This window comes from Gadus macrocephalus, chromosome 14, assembly GCF_031168955.1.
Source record: "Gadus macrocephalus chromosome 14, ASM3116895v1".
NCBI lineage: Eukaryota > Metazoa > Chordata > Actinopteri > Gadiformes > Gadidae > Gadus > Gadus macrocephalus.
In genome coordinates this window covers 7,645,907-7,662,162 of record NC_082395.1, presented here as the reverse complement: position 1 = coordinate 7,662,162, position 16,256 = coordinate 7,645,907, and the positions used below count along the sequence as shown (strand labels likewise).

General features: G+C 41.7%; 2 protein-coding genes and 1 long non-coding RNA gene across 11 annotated transcripts in view; 2 read left to right on the top strand and 1 right to left on the bottom strand.

The window, feature by feature from the left end:
* hipk3b (homeodomain interacting protein kinase 3b) overlaps positions 1-1,400 on the bottom strand; it is a 40,418-nt gene extending 39,018 nt beyond the window's left edge. For 5 of the 9 annotated variants that reach the window (XM_060071507.1, XM_060071506.1, XM_060071510.1 and 2 more), the window contains exon 1: positions 1,025-1,399. Coding sequence is in view for 8 of the 9 variants with exons in the window: in XM_060071506.1 (XP_059927489.1) it covers positions 1,025-1,097 (73 nt within the window). In the remaining variant the exon portion in view is untranslated. Of the gene's footprint in view, positions 1-1,024 lie in introns of all 9 variants that reach the window. The other 4 variants (XM_060071504.1, XM_060071509.1, XM_060071505.1 and 1 more) reach the window with 1 other exon arrangement.
* Positions 83-1,334, top strand: LOC132472073 (uncharacterized). Its single transcript, XR_009528977.1, has 2 exons — positions 83-524; positions 824-1,334. It is a non-coding gene; the product is annotated as an uncharacterized LOC132472073 (long non-coding RNA).
* A 1,712-nt stretch (positions 1,401-3,112) lies between the features above and the next one.
* cstf3 (cleavage stimulation factor, 3' pre-RNA, subunit 3) lies at positions 3,113-14,291 on the top strand. The gene is made up of 20 exons (XM_060070914.1): positions 3,113-3,301; positions 4,192-4,296; positions 4,480-4,575; positions 7,767-7,799; positions 8,633-8,730; positions 8,836-8,902; positions 9,151-9,185; positions 9,319-9,445; positions 9,599-9,676; positions 9,798-9,960; positions 10,307-10,416; positions 10,686-10,802; positions 10,893-11,111; positions 11,261-11,363; positions 11,483-11,552; positions 11,672-11,867; positions 11,985-12,135; positions 12,447-12,541; positions 13,264-13,324; positions 13,650-14,291. Exons 1-20 carry the CDS (start codon positions 3,275-3,277, stop codon positions 13,853-13,855), a joined length of 2,157 nt encoding a protein of 718 aa, XP_059926897.1. The 5' UTR covers positions 3,113-3,274; the 3' UTR covers positions 13,856-14,291.
* The last annotated feature ends 1,965 nt before the right edge of the window (positions 14,292-16,256 follow it).

The window sequence follows — 16,256 nt, the reverse complement described above, 5'->3', positions numbered from 1 at the left end:
CCGAAATAGACACACTGTTCCATTACCTCTCTCATGTGAAAACAAACCCAACAAACGCTACCCTCAAGGTATTAATTTGGATAGGACGAAAATAAACAAAAGCCCAACCACATTACAACAACTTGTACTTTCGTACTTTGATGAATTGGTACAGTCCTTAAAACGAGTAATTAATGCAAGGCTTAACTGTGGAGTTTGTGTTACTTTTTTTAAGCAACAGTGTTAGATACGTGAGAGTCGCTTAAAACATTAAAACGATACAACTAGGACCACTGGAAGTATCGTGAAAAGTATCGTTTTAGAGAATGCCTCTTTGGGTGAACATTAGACATTTGGAAGTTAAGCGGATCAATTCACGGAATAGCTGTGACGATAGCGGACGTAAGTTAGTGTTATTGTCAAGTAGAAGATGAGCCCCAGCTCACTTATTATTCATACAGAGAGTCAAGGATTATATTCGCCTCTCCATAACAACGACTTAAGATCTTCCCATTTGTAACATGACGCATATCAATGTACAAGAAGTACAACAACGCAAAACTGTATCGTATCTTTATAACATGTGCTAGGATGTTTAATTACAATTCCAGCGTTTTAATGTGATCTATTGGGATGCATGGATCAAAATGAATTAAGAAAGTATATTATAATCGTATATATCGTTAATGTTGTAAAAATTGTCCTGATATAATAGCCTAATAACAATGTGCTGCTATTATTGTTCTTATAACATAACTCAGTCAGGTGATAAACAACTAACGACCAGTTCAGAATACAACCGTTCACGACTTTAAACATTTTTTTATTATTTTTTTTCTTTTAGAAATACCTTCCAGACAGAAAGAAGTGGAAGTGGTTCTTTGAAACAAAGTTATCTCAACTCACATAACGAAATGCAATGTCCAGTTGTAATCTTATCAAGCTAACGTTGTGCAGCAGCCAACTTTGTTACAACTTTACAGTAGAGCTTCCATTAAACCTTGATGATTAGCCTTATCCTTAAAAACATTTGTTTCAAACTCACCTTCACATAGAGTCCCAATGGGTATAATCCAGGTCTTTTCTGAACATGTTATGGACTTATGAAGCCATACCATGCACAGTGTGCCTGCATTGCTGCCATCTTGTCCTAGACGAAGGGAAGGGAGAGCTGGCTCTCGATAACACCACCATCGCCCACATTTTAAACTTCAAATAACTCATACATATGAATGTCCATTCAAACCACACATTGCCCAGATAGTAGCTTCACTCTTCAGTTCATTTTCATGCGTCTTAGGGCAAAGTAGCCCATCTCTGAAAGGGTGTGCGGCACCCCCCAAACGAACGGTTACGCGGGTCTGTCAGTTTCCAACATGTCCCTTTTCTCTCGCGACTGCGTGCGAAGTGTTTGTGATTCTTTGACGGCATAGGGCAGACCAGAGCAATCGAATAGAGGAGTAATCGTGCTTTCAAAGCCTACATTTCTATATCAAACAGTAGAAAATACAGATTACATTTTGATTACAACAGTTTGTCTAAGAATATAAAAATACATAGTTTCGGTTTTATTTAAAGTAAAAACAATATATCCTAATTTACAGAGAGATTGTAAATCGAGGCTACATAATGAGTGACGAGGGTTAAGTTAGAGCGTTCTAAAGGAAAAATGGATATTATAATAATAGAATAAGGAAATAAATTCAATGCAGTGTAGGCTATATGGGTGTTTGAATTGCTTTTGTGGCTCAGAATTTGTAACCAAAACATCACAGAAATACAACAACGCATTAAACATTGACCCATTCATAAATATACATTTAAGAACAAAAAAGGGAAATATTGACGCTTCGAACAAATTACGAAGTGCGATTTATGTTATTTTTATCAACAGAGATGGTAGCCTGTAGGAAAAAAAATGTTTGATTGGGCCTGAAAGTCTGTTGTCAGCCAGCTCTCACATAAAGGCAACCATAATCCCCCAGTGTCTGAGAAGACCAATAACAGTGGTCAGCAGTAACCTAATCTTTCTGCAGACAACTGTTTGTTGACATTTGCTGAGCCAACCGCCAGAGTTCCACTTGCTTTGGTCAGCTTGCATGGCAACTGGTGGATTCACGTGAACCCACCCGTTTATAGCATTATCAATGCTAGGAATGCCAAACCTATGCACCATCATGTTACCTTGGCCAGCATTTAGGGTCTGAGAAAAGGCAAAGATCCATTTCACACATGCGTTAGGCCTACTTATAGACCTACTGACATGGTTATGATCCTTGCATCCAAAGACACCCCGAAGGCTCGCCATTCACCATGTTTCACAACATCTGCACCAAACTAGCTTTCGAAATTGAGCAAGTCTTCTTTAAATATTTGAATGATATGTTGGCTATTTGTCACCTGTGGTGTCCCCCGAAGTCCAGTTGTTGGCACCTTCAGGATAATTGCATTAATTTCATACAGCAAAACAATAGCCCAACAACATTTTCTCATCATTATTAGAATAAAAAATATTTTTCGGTTTATTATTAGTACTGCTAGGCTATTTGTATTAACAGCAGTATTAGGTGTAAGATAAACTCTCCTTCATGTTCTGTTGCTTTAGTCTTAACAACACAAGCGCAAACGCAAATCACGGCGGATGACGCTATCATTTGTCTCCCTCTGTTGACAGATAAGAGTAAATTAGTATTTATGTAAACTGTGTATTGACAATTAAATACAAATTCCAAAAATCTGGTAATTTGTATTTGACGGACTAGGATAATATGATAATAATCGCATTTCAATAATTAATAAATTGAGTTTTTAAGTTCATCATTCTAGATAAACATGCTTTTTCAATTTCCGCAGTTTTAAAGTCTACATGGCTAAATCATACGCAGCAAATTAACTCAATGTTAATAACTATTGCGAAGAGTGGCACTTTTGTATCATTTTACTAAGAATGTCCGACTATTTACGCCTCCACATTTATCAACAAGTTGGCTTGGTTATAATAATTGATAATAATTGAATAAAAAATGTCTTTATTTATTGTTTTTATTTTAATGGGATTCAGGCAACATGCTGTGACTATGTGGTTGTTATAATAACCTTCTTATAATAAATCACTTGGATACATCCATGGTAAAAGGAAGTCCAGACCACGCCATTTTGAGAGGACGACCAGGCGCGCTCTGCGGGCAACTGACTTGTGCCCGTTTTGAGCTATGCTACAGTTTTAAACATTTCGTAAAGCCCTGTATATTGTGTTTGAATCAAGTTGCCATTATATTAGATCATAGACTCAGCCATGTCCGCCGAAGGAGCAGCTGATCAGGTATGTCGTATACAAACGTTCAGTTCCTTACTCTTGATCAACTCTAAGGCTAGCATGACTTAGCTTAGCCATGCTAGTGCCTCGCTTGCACTGCAGTCAACGAGGCCTCTGTATTGCTAGCGTACAAGCAAACAACACACATTGTTCATATTTGCTGGTGGTAGTAAACACTTGATGGATCATTTGTACCCTTCAATCAAAGTCGAAATGTCAATCTCAATTGTTTTTCTCATCGATGAATAGTTAGTTACTTTCTATGCAACACAATGTTTGCGATTTGGCAATTATTCACGGGGTCTAACCCTGGTTGTATATGTCGAACCCTTCCGTCGAAATGTAAACCAATAACTGGACTGACTGTCCCTCAACATCTTCGGTGTAACTAATGATGATTCGGCAAGGCTGGATGTATAGCAAATAATGTAACGTGAGCATATTTAACAGCCACTCGGCATCTTGTTCCCATGCCCTTTTCGTATTTAACCATTGATCTGTATGTCGGGTCATTTTCACTCTTTCATGGACATGGCTGCAAGTGTAATGTGGGCCCTGGAAGACCTGTTAAGTCAGACTCATCGTACCATCTACGTTGTAACACTAATTTAAAGATTGACCAGATTGCAGTCCCATGATGAAGCCTATTGTCTCAAAGAAGCATGTTGAGATTTGCATGGCTGTCGCGCTGAAATCCACAGGGTCCGGTCATTAGGCCGTCCCCTGTAATCCAAGTACTTGGCCTAACTATAGGATTGTTTTTGCAGCCTTGTTTATAGACTAGTTGGGCCACAGACGGAATTGGCTGCAACGACCAAACACTCCAATCAGAGCGTGCTTGGCCCTAGTTTGGTACCAACAAAAAACATAATCTCTCTTTCCATTTTCTCTTGCAGGGAGCAGGAGACTATGTTCCGGAGAAGGTGAAGAAGGCAGAGAAGAAGTTGGAAGAAAACCCATATGACCTTGACGCATGGAGCATTCTGATTCGAGAAGCACAGGTTTAGTGACACAGGGTTGCACTCCCGGGTTTAATTCATTTGGTTTTGGGGCGGGTGGGAGGGGAAAAAAGGGTGCTATAAATTTTCATGGTGATGAAGTGTTTTAACATTGCATCTATTCCACCTCCGAGTGATTGGGTAAGTTTAACCTAGTTCCAATGTCAATACACTTTCCTCCTGTAGAACCAGCCCATAGATAAAGCCAGGAAGACATATGAGCGACTTGTCACCCAGTTCCCCAGTTCTGGCAGATTCTGGAAGCTATTCATTGAAGCAGAGGTTAATACACTTTCATTTTTACAACTTTGTGTGAATGGCTTGGTATTCTGACATGATCAACAATGTGACTTTCACACGTAAATAAGAAGGTATTTAAAGCCACAATTCTTAAATTGATATACGATTTTGATTTACTAATAGAATAAGGTAATTTATTTTGCTTATTAACTGGTAAACCTACTAGCTGTGATGTGTTAAAAGTGACTAATATGAGCATTACAATTAATTTAAGGATTGTGGCTATAAAAATGGGTGGCTCCAACATTTTCTTTTTCAGAAAATACTGCTTTTGTTTCCAGAATTCAAATATAGTAATACATTATGCGCCGTTTTCAAATGGGGTAAAATGCATTTGTTGCATGTTTGATCTGCAACGGTATTAAAATAATTTTAATGGTATTGGAGTGCATTAGCCTTTTATTCACTTGTCGTGTCAATTTATTGCCTCCTGTGTCATTTCTTTGGAGTCATTTTTGTTTTAAACAAATACATTATAAAACGGCAGGTGTTGTGTGACCAACATGTTTATCCCACCCCTTGAGTAATCCCCCTTTGAAGAATTAACCATTTACCACCCTACATCTTTCCCTAAGCTATAATATTTTTTGATTTCATGTAGCAGCAGCAGCTTTAAGACGATCAGTTTTTACAGTTCGCTGGATTCAATGCAAACATTTTAAGTCCCATCATGAAGCCCTTCAGTTTATTTTTTTATATGGTACGACACAGATTTCAAATAGTTTGCTCAAGAGACCAGAACAAATGACGAGTAGGATGGGTTCATTTAAATTACTATTCAGTGGTAGCCACACCCTGGTCCAGGCTATGCAAATTGTTACCCAAACCAAATCGGTATATAAAAGAAAAAGAAGGAATTGTTAACCTGTATACATTCCAATATTGTGACTAAAAATATGTGACTAAATAGGGTAATTGCATTTTGGTAAGTATGTTTGGCTACGTTACGGTCATGCCCCTTTTAACTTAAATTATGAGAAACTAACCCATTGAGTTAGGCTCCCCATAATTATTAAAATAATCCAACTCCTACACAGAGCAAGGCATATAACCACTCCTTTTTTTTTTTTTTGGCAATTTCAATTTTCTTTAACATGTTTGAGGTTAGTTTTTAAAAGGCTGGATGATTTTAAAGGTAGGATAATCCAAAGAGGATTTTTTTTTTTTCCTATGGTTTGCCCCATCTATCAGATTTCTTTGTGGGCTGCTTCTATTGCTCTGTTTGTTCGGTTACTTTGGGTTAATACAACATGCATTGGGCAAATCCTTGCACCTACACCCCAGGAGGAATTGGGTGTGTCAACATGCAAAGTAATTCTCAACAATTCTTCTTAAGATGCCTGGTGAGGTGAACTCATTGTTTCTTAATGAGGTATTCTAAATGGCCCATGGGATATATATTCTCGGATTACTTTCTTCCCCTATCCTTCCTCAACCCCTAATGGTGATGATCCAAGTTTGTTATGCCTTCCTCCATGCCACAAGGAAGAGTTGTTGAACTTGTCATTACTTATAGGGAAGTCCCAACAATTTCTCATCTTGGTAGAGCCATTCAAATTTTATACTACAGTATTTTGCATCCAATCACTGCCGTATGAGTGCGAGAGAGGGATCATCTATTTTTAGCTATTATCAAGCAGCCATTTATTTTGCAGGGTCATTTGGAGTATTGCAGAACAGACAAACAGTTGATTTAAAAATAACTTAATGGATGGATTTTTTTTTTTTTCCCCCAAGCAATTGCGTTCTCGGTTTGGGTGGTTAGTGACTATTCCGTTTCCTTCTCTTGTGGTTTGGGGTTTTATTCTAACCCAGTTTGTTTTTCAGTGCCACCGCTTATGGCTCTTGTTTCTGCAAGGCGGTTTAGTGCTACCATGTCAAGAGGATGATTTTAAGAACATACTATGTAATAAAATACGAAAAGAAAAATGACAATAGAAAAACGTGCATTGTGAATTATTGCATCTTTGTCTTTTTTTTAATTAAGTTATACTACATTGGCTGTTTCATTGATTTGACACACATCCATTTGACATACATTTTCTCTCCTGGTCTATCCCTTCTGCTTGGCTGCTGTTCTTTCACCTAGATGCGCTGCTGTGAAATAGACTGGCCTTGTGCAGGCACATGACAAACTGGGTCACATTTAGTCATTTCCAAGTTGAAGCTAGCATTCCCAACCAAATCAAAAGCAGCTACAATGCATTTTTGATAGATTTATTTGGTGATTGAGATTTGCTTATCAAAATGCTTTTACCGTGATAGGGAGGGCTTTTTCCTTACCCGTGAATGTTATACACACAGCATTCTAGAAACCTTGCTTTCCAGCTATGATTTTATATGCAGCCTTTTTGAGTGTTTATCCTGATCACTGTAGAGGGGGTTGTCGGCATTAGAATGACTGCAACTATTCAAAGAACAGTTGCAGATCTGTCAAATGCCGTTTCGACATTCAGATGTAACTGGCATATTATTAATGCTCCAGTTCTGATATGTTTCCATTTAATTTTGTAAAGGGAATCAAACTAATGTGGATGGGCTGCTCCTGCCGGCTGTTATGGTCTTTCCTCCATAAGTCATCAATCTTCGGTTCATAACTTGCAATTTGTGTAATATTGGTTTGCCTTCACGCCTAACTTTTTTTAGTTACAATGTTTCATTTTCAGCTCATTTGGTTTGACTAGGTGTTTAGTGGCTTGTTGGCCGATTTTGGCACATTGTGATACAAGTTGATGATTCTGGCTAAACCCATTTTTGCGTCGACTGCAGAAGACAGAAGTAGTGTATTTATGCAGAAGTATTTATGTTCCGGAGCTGGCCAGATTTTTTTATCCTAGATCAAGGCCACCATGTTGTTCTGAGTTCAACCTCATTTTAGCAGTTACCTCTGAACTAGCTGGAATAGCGTTTTGTACATGCTTTATCATAAGGAGGCATAATATTTATTTTCTTTCCTCCTTTACGGGTATGTTTGTGGGCATTGTGCAATAACTACCAAATATAATAAACCCTGAACTTGAAATTGTAGCTTGTCATTCTTGTGTGAAATTCACTTTGTTGATCTTAGAGGGTTTGTTTGTGTTTACAAGTGGTGACTTGCATGTGTACATTATGATACATGATTTCTGGAGAGACTGGCTGAATTAACATTACATCTACACTCTTATTTGCAGATCAAGGCAAAAAACTATGACAAGGTAGAAAAGGTAAGTCAATCAACCGTCATTTTAAATCCCATGACGCCTAGGTCACAATGATTGCTTTTCCTTTTCTTCAATCACTGCATCCATCTAATCAAATTTTCCTATGTAAATCAACCATGTACAAAAATAATTAAACCAAACTCAAGTTTGTTTGATTTCAATAGTAGCTGTATAAATAACCTGTACTTTAATTGCACTATTATGAATGGAGTCGATTGTTATTTCTTTCCATGTGTTGGAATCATTGAGAATAAACGTCCTGTATTTTGACTGGATCTGTTGGATCACTTGCATTATCTTACACAAATGGCAAAACCTGTATGAAATGTTTTAATCCAGAATTATTTAAAAAAACATTTTTATATACAAATGGGCCTCCTTCTATACACACATATGACAACATATTAAGTTGCATGTTTGCTTAAACAATGGAATTCAAAATTGGTCAGACAAATGTATCCAAATGATAAACATAATATATCCTTAGCTCTAATTGTATAATTTTACATTGAAAACCGAAGATAGAAATTGTATTAATTTCAGCTTTGTAATGACTGAACTATATCAAAGCCTACGGTCTACCGACGGTAGCTATTTATACAAATTACATTTTCTCAATTGCATTATAACCTTTATTAATGGATAGGGGAAAACCAATTAATCAAGGGGTGTTTTCCTTTAGGGTATCAGTTCCTGTAGTCAAAGCGTGGACAAAGGAGAAATTATAATGCTGTTGATAAATTATACATTCTGTCACATGAAGTCATCGAACATAAACACAACGATCCCTTCTCATGGTGTAAGTCTCTTGTACGTGTTGTTTCTCCGCTCTCCAGCTGTTTCAGAGATGTCTGATGAAAGTCCTGCACATCGATCTTTGGAAGTGCTACCTGGCCTATGTACGGGAAACCAAAGGAAAGCTGCCAAGCTACAAGTGAGGGTCCCAGCTGATGCTCCGTTTCATGGTGTAGGAAGGAAGGCCCCTTCAACCGATATTCAATAATATTTATAACATGGTACTTTGTTTGGTTTGCTCTAGGGAGAAGATGGCCCAAGCATATGACTTTGCCCTTGATAAAATTGGCATGGAAATCATGTCCTACCAGGTAAGAATCTTTTGCTAAGAACTATGACCTAATGGTGCACGTTGTTGAAGAATTTTCAGTCTAGTTAGTAGGGTGTTTGAATCCCAGCCTAAAAGTTCTGGCTTTAAACCCCAATGTCCACACTAACTAGGCATCCTTGAGCATGATGATGACCCCTACCTGTGCATTAATGTGGTGCATGTATCGTAAAAAGATACTGGCAAGTCAAAATAATTGACTAACTGGTAAACAATGACCTTCTCCTACAGATATGGGTGGACTATATCAACTTCCTCAAAGGAGTGTAAGTACATTTAGAGAAAACACATTTTCTGTGTAATCTCTCAAATGTTCACTTGGCATTTTTCATTGCTCAGTCGGCCCCATCATACGTTTTCGAATTCCAGCCATGGTTAACGTTGTTCATGTGTTAACAGCGAGGCGGTGGGTTCATATGCGGAAAACCAGAGGATCACAGCGGTGCGGCGGGTGTACCAGAGGGGCTGTGTCAATCCCATGATAAACATCGAGCAGCTCTGGAGGGATTACAGCAAATATGAGGAGGTGAGGGACACACACACACACGCGCGCATTCAGGCTTTCTCGACCCGCAGCTCGGCCTGAACCGATATCCAAACATATTACTAGAGCCTCAGATGGATTATGGGCAGTGGCCTGAATCAAAATGACCTCTGACCTTTTGTGCTTTATAACCAGGGCATCAACATACACCTGGCCAAGAAGATGATTGAGGATCGCAGCAGGGACTACATGAACGCCAGGAGGGTGGCAAAGGTGAGGTGTAGCAGTTGGACCTCCAACGCAACCGGAATGCAGTCCCATGACCAATCTGCTGTAGCTGCGTCGTCTCCGCCGTCGTCCATTGTTGTAACATCAACGGCTGTGTATCCTCCAGGAATACGAGACCGTGATGAAGGGGCTGGATCGGAACGCTCCCTCTGTGCCCCCTCAGAACTCTCCACAGGAGGCGCAGCAGGTGGAGATGTGGAAGAAGTACATCCAGTGGGAGAAGAGCAACCCGCTGCGCACAGAAGACCAGACCCTCATCACAAAGAGAGGTGATTGGCCCGCTGCCAGCCCCATCTGCGGTCCAGCCTCTGGTTGATGTGACATAGGGCAGGGTAGCGTAATGACCACCAAAAGGCTCTGTGTTCAAACCCAAATGTCCGGTCTATAAAGGGCAGGTTGCGTTGTTTAACATTGCCTGCTAAATGGTTGATAAGTGTGTGTGCATAAATACAAAAGATAGATTGGAACAGTAGGTACATCTGAAAAGATAATGATAGATATTGTCATTTCGTTCTATAAAAAAAGCCACCAGGATCTTATCCAACACGAGGGTATTACAACGGTCGGTCTCGATAGATGTGGTCCTCTGATTGTTCTCCTGTTCCCCTCATGCAGTGATGTTTGCCTATGAGCAGTGCCTTCTGGTGCTGGGCCACCACCCTGACGTCTGGTACGAGGCCGCACAGTACCTGGAGCAGTCCAGCAAACTGCTCGCAGAGAAAGGGGTGAGAGACCACCACCAAAGCTTTTATCTGCTCCGTCTGTAAAGTGTTGTGTTGTCGGCTTCCTCGGTTTAGCGTTTTGTTTCGTCTATCGAATCCTCTTCTGCTGGCGCGAGCGGTAGATGTCGTGCACCCCCCCCCCCCCCCCCTCCCCCCCTCCCTCCTCTTGTTCTGACGGATGTCCAGCAGGCCAATCGCCAACCCTTTATCTATTATGGGGTTGTTTGGACAAAAGAAATTCAAGATTTGACTCTCTGCGATTGACTCGGTAGGACATGAACAATGCCAAGCTGTTCAGCGACGAGGCGGCCAACATCTACGAGCGAGCCATCGGCACCCTGCTCAAGAAGAACATGCTGCTGTACTTCTCCTTCGCCGACTACGAGGAGGTGGGTGTCGGCGACCGCCCGGGTGGCAGAGCACGTAGACACAGACCGTCCCTCTCACTTTGCTCACGTTGACGTGTTCTCGCCCATCAGAGTCGCATGAAACACGAGAAGGTCCACAGCATCTACAACCGCCTGCTGGGCATCGAGGACATCGACCCCACGCTGGTGTACATCCAGTACATGAAGTTCGCCAGGAGGGCGGAGGGCATCAAGATGGGCCGGACCATCTTCAAGAAGGCCCGGGAGGACCTCCGCACGAGGCACCACGTCTACGTGACCGCGGCCCTCATGGAGTACTACTGTAGCAAGGTGAAGAAGAGACCGGGAAGTCCGAAGGGACGTCCTGCTGCAAAGCAGTCAAAAAGTCCCCGCTCGCATGCGGCCTTGCAGTGGGTCAGTCGTTGCGTTTTAAGTTATTCTCTGTAACTCTGTGTTTTACCTTGTGTCTTCCATTAAAGGATAAATCTGTGGCCTTCAAGATATTTGAACTTGGTCTGAAGAAATACGGTGACATCCCGGAGTACATTCTGGCCTATATCGATTATCTCTCCCATCTCAACGGTAGGTTCTGTTGGCATTGCAGCACTTTCCCCCATTGACTCTGTTGTAGACAGAGGGCTCAGCATTTTGTCCCTGTTGTTTGTGTTTGACTTGTTATTCTGTGTGACCTTCCCTTCTAGAGGACAACAACACTCGGGTTCTGTTTGAAAGAGTGCTCACCTCAGGAAGCATGTCACCCGAGAAATCAGGGTAGGAATTTTTTTTTCTCACAACAATTTCCTGGGAAATGTAAATCCAATGTTCCTGTGTGAAAACCATGTGTTGATCGTGACGTCCCCGCTCTTCGTTGTCCGTCGCTCCCCTTCCAGAGAGATCTGGGCTCGCTTCCTGGCCTTCGAGAGCAACATCGGAGACCTGGCCAGTATTCTGAAGGTGGAGCGCAGGCGTTTCACAGCCTTCAAGGACGAGTACGAGGGCAAAGAGACGGCCTTGCTGGTCGACCGCTACAAGTTCATGGACCTCTATCCTTGCTCCGGCAGTGAACTCAAAGCCCTGGGATACAAGGTGTGCAAAAGAGCCAGGCTGCGACCGACGCATCTAGAGAAGTTCTCCTGCGTCTTCGACTGTAGGCACCGGCTTTTTTCGATGACCGTGTGTTAATAACGCTTGCTTCGTCCCAAGGACGTGTCCCGTGCAAAATACGCAGCGCTGCTCCAGGAGGCGGTGGTGACCCCCTCAACGCCCGCCCAGAAGGACGAGGCGGATCGCAAACCCGAGTACCCCAAGCCCGACACCAATCAGATGATCCCCTTCCAGCCCAGGCACCTCACCCGTACGTAACCCCTTCGCTATCCAGTCCACCACCCTTAAGTTGTTGAAAAGGGGAAATACATCCTCACAGTGAAAGTCCTTCATGCATGTCAGGGATAAATTCCTATCGCAGTTCTTGTTGCCCCGGTCAGCTCATCGTTGGCTCGTCGGCAGTAAGCGCGTCATTAGCATAGTGCACGACGCTCAATCACAACACTACGGAGCATGTCAAATTGTATTCTGATCATGTCGCCCCACAAAGTCCACCTTGATTCCCTTCCATTGAAAACTGATCTTTTTTATTTTAAGCTCCTCTGATCTTCTTCTCCGCAGCTCCGGGGCTGCACCCTGTCCCAGGAGGGGTGTTCCCCGTTCCTCCGGCGGCTGTGCTCCTCATGAAGCTCCTGCCTCCACCCAGCTGCTTCTCTGTGAGTACGACACTTTGCCAGCCAGTGCGGACAAGTAGTTTGGAAACTGGTCCAGTATTGCAACAAAAAGGCTGCAGTCGTAATCCGCGAAAAATGGCTGCATTTGTTATAATTGTCTGACATTATGGAAAGTATCCTTAGAGAGTAATTCAACTTTTTTCTTTGCCTTTCGCTTGATCTCTCTTTTGAGTCTGGTTTTCATGATGAAACACTAGAGACCCTTGCAGGCAAAGGTTTGTTGGGTTGGACGCAGAATGTGTACCTTGGGTTTACCTTAAAGATTTGGCTGAAGGTGGATTGAGACTGTAATGACATAGGAACATTTACTAGCGAAAATTCTCATCATAAACTTTCGAAACCAAATCAAGCAAAAGTTTTTTTTTCTCCAATTTTATAGAACATAATCCGATTCAATCATTGGCAAAAACAAGCACCTATAGAGGTCCTACATTGACGGGGCGCTATTGCCCCCAAAGCATTACGTTACAGCCCTTTATTGCACATTACGGCTGCAGCGCCTTGTTCAATACTGGACCGAGTGCAAAGATTGTTGTCCACATAATTCACTTGGACCCAAAATGATGGGCGAAAATAGGATCCAGGTTGAAAAATCACCCAATGATCCTTTTAGGCTCCCTCTAAGGTGGTTGCTCAACGAGATAGCGAAGCGGGTGAACATATGTTGTATTGTATCGTTGATGAGTCTGCTTGTTTCGCCGCAGGGTCCCTTCGTCCAAGTGGATGAAGTCATGGAGACCTTCAGGAGATGCACACTTCCTGAGAGTAAGTTATCCTCTTTATGTCCTTTATTCTCCCGCTCACTTGGTGGTTGTTTTAAATGTAACAAGCTGTTTTGAAAATTGGCCGCTTGTGACGTCACAAGTGGGCGTGCCCACCTAGATGTGTGCAGTCTACCAGCCTACCCAGTGGACTGTAGCAAACGTTGCTCATCTGTCCGTCATACGTCTAGGCGTACACACCCACCTATGATGTCAGAAGAGGCTGATTTTCAATACGGCTTGTAACGGCTAATCACACTCACAGCTGGTGGTATAATACGTCACCTGTTTAATCATGGCGGCTCACCTCTAACCCTCTACCCCTGCAGCGGTGGACGCGGCGGTGGAGCTGATCACGGGCAGGCTGCCGGACGCGGCAGGAGGCGAGGGCAACGGAGCCATGGAGAACCACGCGGGCGGCGGCAAGTCCCTGAAGAGACCCAACGCGGACTCGGACGAAGAGGACGACAAGGGCGCCGTGGCCCCGCCCGTGCACGACATCTACCGCTCGCGCCAGCAGAAGAGGATCCGATAGACGAAACAAAACGCTAAACCGAGGAAGCCGACAACACCACACTTTACAGACGGTGAACGCTGGCACGAATGTTAAAATAAAACGGCCCTTCACTCAACTCGTGGTCCCAGAGGGCAATCTTCCACGTCCTGTTCTGTTTCGTATGCGTGTGACGGTATACTTTACTGTCTGTTGACTCTGTTGTTGTACAGCCATGAAAACTCACACTCACTCACTCACTCAGACTTGTGCGTTTTTGTTGCTTTGTTGTTTTTTAACAGTTTTTATTTTTGAAAACATGACCATATACTGTACAAAGCTTTTAATTCCATGGGGTAATTTGGTTTTTGTTTCTCGCACACTGCTGTTTTCTGACTCGTGATGTTCAAGTGAAGACTAAGTGGAATCCTTTTTTTTTTTTTTAAGGTAAACTTTCTCCAAATAAAAAGGGGAAAAATCAAACCACGTTCTCTATTTATTTTCACCTCCTGCACAATATCATGATTGACGGTCAATATAAATGTGTGTTATTTATGAGTTAACACTAGGTTGCAGTATTGGTACAGACAAATGTGACATGTTTAGCTTTGTCAAGTAAAGCAACATGTAGTCTAATTTAACAAGATAATTTAACTGAAAACACCACATTGCTCATTTGATATCATGAAACGCCTTGTTATAACTATGGTTAAGTCAACCATTTACGTGTTGGACAGTGTAGGAATCTCAACTTTTTGCTAGGAATATTGTACTGCTTTAATGTTCATTAGGTGTTTATTTGAAGGCTTATCAACTTTCACATGTTGGCAGTTATGAAGCTTAGTGACTGGACTACTGACAATAACATTGGCTGATTGAACAGGGCATGAAAGTATACAAAAAATTTAAATGGCACACTTTTTCACTCCATTTAATATACCGTTATGATCTGGACATTAGGAACTAATAGCCTACGGATAATCCCACTACACAAACGTATTCTTTGAAAACCGAGGCTCCAACAGAACATCTATTTCAAGCTTAAGTTTTTCAGGTTACAACCAAAATAAACATCTTACCTTAGTTGTTTTTGTCATAAAGGTTGTATTTGATTGCGAAACACCACCATAAGTGGATAATCCAGTGTATGCGGCATTTTGAGCCCATCCGTCCTTGTTTACATTGGTTTAACTTACCAAGAGGGGTTCCCATTTGAAGTAATAGCCTTTAAACAGTCTATATCGCTACATTATGGTGCAATTTCGATGGTTTGGCTTGTCCAACAGAGGGGTCAAACGTCAAAATTGGACGATGGGTTCTCGAGATATTAAATCTCATCGCCTGAGGTCTGTCTCATCACATTTGTATACCTCTAGTAAACTTCTTTACCTTGACTCTACTTCTCATCATTGGCATCCAAACTTACGACAGTCCTCATAACGTTTTGGGTAATGATCCCATGTGGTAGGGCCACAAGATGATACTCTAAAACAGGTGTCTCAAACAAATGTTCACCCCGGGCTACATAAGCATTATGTTTCCCCTCAAAGGGCCGGTTGCAAGACTATCATTTATTTCAATCAATCTCTTATTTCGTAAGATATTGTTGAATAACCGTCTCTCCATTTGATTATTTATTCAAGTGTACAAATATACATTGCATACTGGTACACATACATTTTAAAATATATGTAAGCACATTTTTATTTGTTTTATAACAACATATCCAGGGCCGAGGCCTCAGACCACACTACTAGTTGGGAACAGGTGTCCTACTACAACCCTTGTTAAGTCAATCTAATATGTTCATATTTTATTATGATTACACGGCAACAGTACAATTGGTAGAAACTGTTCAATGATTTAATTTTCTTATTCAATGAATTTGAAAAAAATTAAATAATCGAATACATTTGAAGTGCTCACGGGCCACATAAAATTAGGTAGAGGTCCGCATTTGGCCCGCGAGCCGCGAATTTGAGTCCCCTGCTCTAAAACATAGTTTATTTCAGGCAGAAGTATAACCTTCCAATCATGCTGGGTTCTAGATGTATTCTGACCTAGCCTCCACATAGTTCCTGTGTTAACCGATCTCAAAGGTGTTGTCTGTCTTTTGGTACCAAGTAAAGCCCTTGTTGTAGAGTGCATGATTGTGGAGTTATTTTTTGGCAAACACCGGAGCTAGGGATGGATGAAGAGGTAAGTATAGGACAGGGACGCGGGAAGTCAGTCCGAGGGGGGGGTGCTGAGAGAGAATCTATATAATGACGTCATAATAAATGCTGCGCAACATCCGTTGTTTACAGAGACGAGATGAGGGGTGACGTCACATTCAGGGATCCGCTCTGATAAACACTCTACTGGTGTGTAAAAAGAGTTCTGCCAACTAGCCACTGTTATTCACAAACATTAGCAAATAAACAATGTGGAAATTAGAGTCAAC

What these genes read in the sequence shown, in the direction of transcription:
- cstf3 (XM_060070914.1), top strand. Translation starts at nt 3,275, where the DNA reads ATGTCCGCCGAAGGAGCAGCTGATCAG. An exon ending in AGCTATTCATTGAAGCAGAG is followed by an intron (nt 4,576 to 7,766) that starts GTTAATACACTT and finishes TCTTATTTGCAG; the next exon opens with ATCAAGGCAAAAAACTATGA. An exon ending in ATGTCACCCGAGAAATCAGG is followed by an intron (nt 11,553 to 11,671) that starts GTAGGAATTTTT and finishes CTCCCCTTCCAG; the next exon opens with AGAGATCTGGGCTCGCTTCC.